The sequence below is a fragment of the Pelobates fuscus genome, chromosome 5 (assembly GCF_036172605.1).
Source record: "Pelobates fuscus isolate aPelFus1 chromosome 5, aPelFus1.pri, whole genome shotgun sequence".
In the NCBI taxonomy this organism is placed as follows: Eukaryota; Metazoa; Chordata; class Amphibia; order Anura; family Pelobatidae; genus Pelobates; species Pelobates fuscus.
The window spans coordinates 280634945-280644050 of record NC_086321.1 but is presented as its reverse complement, the minus strand read 5'-3'; the positions used below and the strand labels follow the sequence as shown (position 1 = coordinate 280644050).

Below are 9106 nucleotides of genomic sequence, written 5' to 3'. Positions count from 1 at the left end.
ATTATAAGTCTTCAGAATTCTTGAGAGGGTGGAATAGAACTGATAGTCTGATAAGGGGAGTGGGAATTGAACTTACTGACTTAAAGTCAGCAGAAGTCTCCAATAGGAGACTTGGCATTAAACAAATGGATTTTCCAACAAATTCTGCTGAGAATGGGTTGGCTCCAGATCAAACTAAAGGCAAACAGACAAAATGCTTTATAGATCTCCTAATGCAAAGCTGACCCGGAAGCGCCTCTATTGGCTGTCTAGTAGACAGCCACTAGAGGTGGTGTTAATCCTGCAATGTAATTATTGCAGTTTCTCAATAACTGCAATAATGACAATTGCAGGATTAAGTGGACAGGGACAATGAGCTGAAGTGGTCTGGGTGCCTATAATGTCCCTTTAATCAATTTTGGGGAGATCTTGAGTGCGTATATACATATATAATATTATTCATCTGAACTGGGTAGTTACTACACAGGGAAGATGGTAATAACCCATTAAAATTTAGGCCGAGGGTGGGACTTCAATTCTGTTGTAGGGCTTGCTGCCAGCCTTTTATGTTTTGTATCCCTCAGTCCTTTTATTCTTCAATCCTTCTCCTGTGCTTGTGCTTTGCAGTTCTTCATTTCTTCATTCTTGTTTTATTCATATCTTTTCCCTTTGCATTTTTTCACGTCCCCTTTGTCTTTATTGCCATTGAACCAAAGATACGATGAAAAAGGATGTCACTATACACTGAGTCTAGGAGTGTTCTACTTCTTATGACATCATACGTTTTGTCCTACAAATCTGGCAAACAAGTGAGGAGCTCAGTGCTGTTCTCTGCACACAGTTTCTGAGCACACAAGACTGAAAACAACAAAAGGGAGGAATGGAGCTGAAATGTTCTTCTGCTGTGTTCGTCTTTATCGCAACAGGTACCTCTGAGAGAGCATTGTTAGGGAAACAGATTCTTCTGTATTTTGAAGTCTATCTGGGAAGAATGAGAAAATTATGTGTAGGTCCGTGTATTCTGTTTTGTTACGTTTCATTTCTTTGAGGGAGAACATGATTATTTAGGGTTATTTACTAAAATGAATTACACATTTATGGCCAGAGAAGCAGAACTGAAAGTATAGCTGATTTAGAGAATTTTTCTAGTTCAGCTATTTTGGACTTGAATTTGAATTTCATCTTAAATTCTCACTTTAGTGAAAAACCCTCTTAATCTTTAATAATATGCGTGGTTTCTATATAGTAGGTGATCAAATCATTGTACCCTTTGTTCTAGAACAGTTTGTTAAATTACACTGAGTCAATATTATTAGGACATTTATTCATGACAAATTATGAACTGTTATTGCTTAATTTATAAGTATATTGTAGGTCAATAATTTATTTAATTATTTTTGGATCCATGAGTATATATTGGTATATGCTAATGTTAAGTGGTCATGCTAAGCACCATAAAAACTTTTGTAATGGTTATGGTGCTATAAGTCTTTTGTCACCTTCCCCCCCCTGATTTTTTTGTTGTTTTTTTTCAAATTGTTTGCCAAAACTGTTTTCCTAGGCATCAACAGCCTGCCCCTTCTGCAGATGCCGAGGTAATGCAGGTAATACACCAGGGATAGGCAACCTTTTTGGCACTCCAGATGTTGTGGACTACATCACCCATAATGCCCTTACACCTATAATGCTGGTAAAGCATCATGGGAGGTGTAGTCCAAAACATCTGGAGTGCCGAAGGTTTCCTATGCCTGTAATACACTGTCACATAATCAAATGTGATTCAATCCAATCCCTTCAGCAACGAGCCTGAAATCTCAAGCAGTGGGTTAGCCTATCTTTGAATGAGGATTTCTGAATTTTGGTAATTTAATTAGCCAAATTTACAGCTAACTCAGGCTTTGCTACACGATGGATAAACTTTCCAAATTACTTAACGTGCGTGTGTGTATGTGTTTATATATATTAAGCAGGTGCATGTATTAATTTGTAATAGATCCTTGTTCTATTGGGTTTCTTGGCTGTCAACATCTAGTAGCAACCAGTTTTAACCAATTACCATGGGTCTGATCTAGTAGCACTGAATATCAAGCCTAGTTTAGCAATCATATATAAATGGAAATGTCTTGTTTTGTCTGTTCCGTTTGCCATTTTTGTTTAACTATAGTCTATATGGCGTTTCTCTTCGTATTAACTAAGATCTCTGGTTTCATTTATAGTTGCCTTATCCCTCTCAAATGTTAACGAAGGACAAAATGTAAGTATTTCTGAATTTCTCAAAAAAACTCAAAAAAAAAAGTAGTTTGTAATTTTAGGAGCTACCTGAACCATACAAAGCAAATATATGTAACCTCCTTCAAGCTTGGTTCCTGAAGCCCTAAACAGACCCATTAAATTCTTCCCAGGTCTTGATGAAAAGTACTAAGACTCGCACAAAACAGTTCCAAGATATGGAAACATTTCTTTTTTATTTTCTTTTTCAATTTGACAGTTTTTTTTGTTTTTGGATACAGAAAGAAGGGAGAACAGAGAAAAAAAGGGGGTTACACATACATAGTTACATAGTTACATAGCTGAAAAGAGACTTGCGTCCATCAAGTTTAGCCTTCCTAACAAATGCTTTTGCTGTTGATCCAAAAGAAGGCAAAAAACCCAGTCTGAAGCGCTTCCAATTTTGCAACAAACTAGGAGAAAATTCCTTCTTGACCCAAAAATAGCAGTCAGATGTCTCCTTGGATCAAGCAGCTATTACCCCACTAATTAGAAATTGTATCCCTGTATGTTATGTTTTTGCAAGTATTTATCCAATTGCAACTTAAACATCTGTATAGACTCTGACAAAACCACCTCTTCCGGCAATGAATTCCATATCCTTATTGCTCTTACTGTAAAAAAACCTTTTCTTTGCCTTAGATGAAATCTCCTTTCTTCAAGCCTAAATGTGTGACCTTGTGTCCTATGTATAGCCCTGTTTATGAATAGATTTCCAGATAATGGTTTGTACTGGCCCCGAATATATTTGTATAAAGTTATCATATCCCCTCTAAGGTGCCGTTTTTCCAAACTGAAGAGATTTAAATTTTTTAACCTTTCTTCATAACTAAAATGCTCCATTCCTTTTATCAATTTTGTAGCTCGTCTCTGCACTTTTTCTAGTGCCATGATATCATTCTTTAGAACAGGTGCCCAAAATTGCACAGCATATTCAAGGTGTGGTCTTACCAGCGATTTATAAAGAGGCAAAATTATATTTTCATCTCGAGAATTTATGCCCCTATTTATACATGACAAAACCTTACTGGCCTTAGCAACGGCAGATTGACATTGCATATTGCTACCTAATTTGTTGTCTATAACAATTCCCAAATCCTTCTCGTATGTGGTTATCCCTAGTTCACTACCATTTAGGGTGTAAATTGCTTGTGCATTCTTAACCCCGAAGTGCATAACTTTGCATTTTTCTACGTTAAATTTCATCTGCCATTTTAGTGCCCAGTCCCCCAATTTATCCAAATCCCTCTGAAGCAAGGCAATATCCTGCTCACATTTTATTACTTTACAAAGTTTTGTGTCATCTGCAAACACTGATACATGGCTTTCAATGCCCATTTCAAGATCATTTATAAATATGTTAAATAGAGGCGGTCCCAAAACAGAACCCTGAGGGACACCACTTACCACTTTTGTCCAGCTTGAAAATTTACCATTTATGACAACTCGCTGTACTCTATCCTTAAGCCAATGTTCTACCCAAGAACAAGAATATTCATCTAGACCAATTTCTTTTAGTTTGAAGACTAACCTATTGTGAGGAACCGTATCAAATGCCTTGGCAAAATCCAAGTAGATCACATCCACTGCAACACACTGATCTATATTTCTACTTACTTCTTCGTAGAATGCAATTAGGTTAGTTTGACATGACCTATGTTTCATAAAACCATGCTGATTATTGCTAATAACACAGTTCTTCCCAATGAATTCCTGAATATTATCCCTTAATAGCCGTTCAAATAATTTCCCTGTCACAGAAGTTAAGCTCACAGGTCTATAATTCCCAGGCAAGGATTTTTAACCCTTTTTAAATATAGGAACAACATCTGCCTTCCTCCAATCCTCCGGTACAATACCTGAAACAAAAGAATCTTGAAAAATTAAATACAGAGGTTCACTTATTTCCCCACTTAGCTCCTTAAGTACTCGTGGGTGGATACCGTCAGGCCCCGGAGCTTTATTTACATTAATTTTCTTTAATAGCTGTAGCACCTTGTCTCGAGTTATCCAATCACAAGTTATCTGCAAGTTTGTTGCAGCAATCATATGCATATCTCTTGCCATAGGATCCTCATTAATATATACCGAAGAAAAATAGTTATTTAAAATTTCTGCCTTTTCCTGGTCATCATTGACTAACAGACCCATCTCTGTTTTCAGTGTACCTACGCTTTCATTTTTTGTTTTTTTAGAATTAATGTACTTGAAAAAATGTTTGGGGTTGGTTTGCATTCTTTGGCTATCAATTTCTCATTTTCTAGTTTAGCCACTTTAATTGCCTTTTTGCAAGTCTTATTGGCTTCCTTATATCTTATATAGGATGCATCTGATTGGTCCGATTTAAATGCTTTAAAAGCCCTTTTCTTATTTTGAATCTCTTGTTTTACTTCTCTACTAAGCCACATTGGTTTTAATTTGTTTCTTTTATATTTATTACCCAATGGTACATACTGTGAAATGTACCTTTCTAATATTTGTTTGAATAGTTTCCATTTTTCCTCGGTGTTTTTATCACTAAGGCGTTTATGCCAGTCGATATGTTGTAGAGCTGCCCTAATCTTATTAAAATTGGCTTTTTAAAAATTATACGTTTTAATATACCCCACATGCTTTTGCTTTTTTGAGTTTATTTCAAAAGTTACCATATTGTGATCACTATTTCCCAAATGCTCCCCTACTTTAATGTTGGTTAAAAGATTAACATTGTTTGTTATAACGAGATCCAGACAAGCATCCTTTCTAGTTGGTCCTTGTACCAGTTGTGACATAAAGGTGTCATTTAACACATTCAAAAAACGGATTCCCCTAGCTGAAGTACTAGTCCCTCTATCCCAATTTATGTCCGGGTAATTAAAATCTCCAATAATTAATGTTTTCCCCCGATTGGCAGCTTCACCAATTTGCTCTAACAGCAGTTCTTCCTCATTAATATTTACATTTGGTGGTTTATAACATATCCCAACCAATAACGTATTTCCCTTTGTTTGCCCCAAGCAGATATCTACCCATAAAGCTTCCACATTTTCCTTGTCACACTCCACATGCCTAAGATTTGACTTGAACTCATAGCTGACATACAAACATACCCCACCACCCTTCTTGTTTTTCCTATCCCTCCTAAATAATGTGTACCCATTTAAGTTAACTGCCCAGTCATGTGTCTCATCCCACCATGTTTCTGTTATGCCTATTATATCGTATTGTTTAGTGTATGCTATTGCCTCTAGTTCCCCCATTTTGTTATATAGGCTCCTTGCATTCGTAAGCATACATTTAATATTACCATGAGTCATTTGTACTTTTTGTGAATCATCAATATTACATACCTCCTCTGTTCTGAGCTTCCCCCTCCCCCATCTCCACCCCCATTGTTCTGAGCTAAGGCCCATCTCATTTCTATCCTATCTCCATTTTCTAGATTGCTTTGAGCCTCCCCCCCTACTACTAGTTTAAAATCTCCTCCAACCTTCTAGCCATCCTATCCCCCAGCACAGCAGACCCTCTTCTGTTTAGGTGCAATCCATCACGACTATACAGGTTGTACCCAAGCGCAAAATCGGCCCAGTGCTCTAAAAACCCAAAACCCTCTTTCCTGCACCAAGACTTCAGCCACGCATTGACCTCTCTAATCTCCCGCTGCCTTTCTGCTGTAGCGCGCGGCACAGGTAATATTTCTGAAAATATTACCTTGGAGGTCCTTTTCTTAAGCTTACTTCCTAGATCCCTGAACTCACTCTTTAGGACCTTCCATTTTCCTCTGACTTTGTCATTGGTACCAATATGGACCATGACAGCTGGGTCATCCCCAGCCCCTCCCAATAATCCCTCCAATCTGTCGGCAACATGCCGGACCCGAGCACCCGGGAGACAGCAAACTGTCCGGTTGAGTCGATCAGAGTGGCAGATTACCCTATCTACTCTCTTAATAATAGAGTCCCCTACCACCACAACCTGTCTAGACTTCCTTACCCTCTCAACCCCACCCGTACTAGAGGGGCTGTTCCCACGGCTGTTAGAAGGAACAGCTTCCTGCAGTACAGCTACTCCTGAGCTGATGCACCCAACATCTTCACTCAAACGGGCATCAATCACATCAAGGTATACTAGGTCCTCTTGTTACATGTCACAAGGTCATTGTCCAATAGGCCTATAAATACAAAGTAAACAGTTCTTTGATACATAACTTGATGAGGTACATATCTCTGTGATGTGGTTAATTAAATCACGTAATATCTGTCCTCGTCGTCTTTTTGCAGACTGGGTTTGTTATGTCTTGTGTGGAAGGAGAGCCTAAATACCTCGTGTGGCTTTCTGAGCATTTTAGCGGCAAGGGCTCTGCATTTCCGCTATTGTGGGGTTGTTTTGGGGTGTATCTGCTGTGTGGTCTGGGACCGTGTACTAGTAGAACTATTTACAGGTTATGGCTGGTGGATGACTATGGGATGACCGTTAGGGATCATGATTTTTGTACCTTTTTTAGAGTGTATGTACGCTAAACTCTGGTTGGCTTGCTTAATTTTAATATGTGATGCCAGCAACTTGCTAGCCCTATTCCCCTGTGTGTAATACTTAAGCGTTAGTCTTTTGATGTGTTATGCCTTATGTTCTAAGGCTTTTCAGTGTATAAGCTGTGTAAGTTGTGAGATTCTGGTTTTTAGCTCCTGGGATGGTGCATTTTGGTTCTGAATGTTAATACGGTACAATTCAGGTTGCCAGTGATTGGGTGATTTGCGAACTTTCTTCCGTAGGAAGGATGCTCGTCTTATAAGTTCACCCCTAATTACAGCTCTGTGCGCCGCCCAGACTGTGCTTGGAGACATTCCTGGTGTACTGTTATCTGTAAAGTAGTAAGTGAGTTTAGTCTGTAATTCTTGTACAAAAGTGGACTTTCTCAATAAGGTCTCATTGAGCCTCAAATGGGCTGTTATGTTGGTACTCATATTGATACTTTAGCTCTAGAGTGACCGGGGCATGGTCAGGCCAAGTAATGTTGTCGATTTCACATCGTATAACTTGGGAGAGTGCAGAGCCATGTATGAAGAAGCCATCAATGCGGGAGTATGAATTATGTACCGGGGAAAAGTGTGTATAGGAACATTCTTGAGTGTGAGTGACACGCCATGCGTCATAATAGTGTTGTTTATGTAGGAGCTTTTGCAGTTGCTGGCATCCTCTTTTGAGGGTCCTAAAGCTTTTACTAAACAGGGATATGTAAACATTTCTAACGTTCTATGAATAAGTTTATTAATGTTTGAAAACCATCCCACTCTTACTTTTTGAGATTATTCCAACCTAGTTACCCTATTCCAACCTAGTTCACCCAGTTTCTGAAGCAGACCACCTTCAACATAACTCTTGATCACCTATACATGCCTCTGAAGATCTTCTAGTTTAGACTTACTCAAATTTGACCTGCTTATTCTGTAATGTCAACCGTTCCATTAAAGTAAAAGATTTGTAATTTACCTGAAGGCCTCCAACTTTATATGCATACTTACAAACTCATCCAAGAATACTCAAGCCACCTAAAAATACACACCTGCTTTCAATGCTCTGTACAAATCCTAGGTCCATGGAATAGCAACTGATTGACCTTAAAGGATTATAAAATTCCAAGTTCTGCTATACTAGCCAGGCCTTAAGAGTTACTCACATCTGCAAGCCTGGAGGGTCCATGGCATACTCAGCAGGGCTGATTTTTTTTTTCCTGTCATTTATATTTTTATAGTAGCACATGAAAGATCATACAATCAGTTAGATGCACATTTTGCTACATTTTATGTGCAGCAAATAAGAGCAGAGGATAGTGATAGCTGATGTACGCCATAAAGTAAAACAAACTAGTGTGACTGTCCTGTAAAATATTATCAGATATATAATGCACAATTTTATGTGCATTTTATATATATATATATATATATATATGTATATGTATAGGAGACTGAATATGCTGAAACAATCATTTGCCAATGGGAGGGTCTGAGTCCTGAGAAAGTTTGTCATTTGTACGGTCATAAAAGAAAGGTTGCTAATATATACTTATATTCATAGTTAGCTAAAATAATAATAAGTCAAGATAAGAAAAATCATAGAAGAATTTTGAGTGTCCACTTACATGATTCTTTCGTTATACAGTTTTGCTATCAGGCCTCAGGTGCCAGTCGAATTCAGCGGACCCGCTGCCTGTCTAATTTTCGGGTAAAAAGGCTCCATGTCGTGCATGTCCCATAGCTGAGCTGAGGATGTATGACTTGACCCGATGTAGGCCTCGCTGAGATGTTTGGTAAGCGTAAACCCAGTTGTTACGACACTCACCGCCAGGGGAATGAAGCCGCCGTTTAATCGATAATCCCCTTTCTCTAGAAATGCAATTTCAGTCCAACCGATCATAAAACTCCCGAACGGAGCATACGAATGCGGTAACTCCCGATCAGCAATCCATCCGAAATCCTTCCACAGCTAGAAATAAATGAAAACGCTGTCCCAATAGTAAATCCCTCCACAAACAAGACAAAGCTCCGTCTTGAAGGTCAAGCAGTAATGTGTTTAATGGGGGCTACCTGCCCGGTATTTATGCAGGTCTCCACAAGGTAGACACTAGCCTAGGGGACCTTGTGGAAGACTGTAAAATATATTATACAGTAGCCAATCGCAGTGGCTATAACACAAGCCCTTCCCATTTTACCCACAAGTCATTCTTTCCTATCCCGGAGATAATTAGGGAGAAACCTAATTAACTCCGAGGATAGGGACCATCGCCATTTTAAAATAAAATACGAAAAATACAATAAAATACATAAAATCAGAAGTACCGAATGTATAGTGTTCGTGCAACGTATCCCCAGATAGCCTGGAT

At 38.6% G+C, this 9106-nt stretch overlaps 1 protein-coding gene across 1 annotated transcript in view; it reads left to right on the top strand.

The window, feature by feature from the left end:
• The first annotated feature begins 832 nt into the window (after window positions 1–832).
• Window positions 833–9106, top strand: part of SPINK2 (serine peptidase inhibitor Kazal type 2) — a 42180-nt gene continuing 33906 nt past the window's right edge. Inside the window, exons 1-2 of the mRNA XM_063457285.1 lie at window positions 833–905; window positions 2196–2233. Of these exons, the coding sequence (XP_063313355.1) occupies window positions 860–905; window positions 2196–2233 (84 nt within the window). The 5' untranslated portion in view covers window positions 833–859. The remainder of the gene's footprint in view (window positions 906–2195; window positions 2234–9106) is intronic.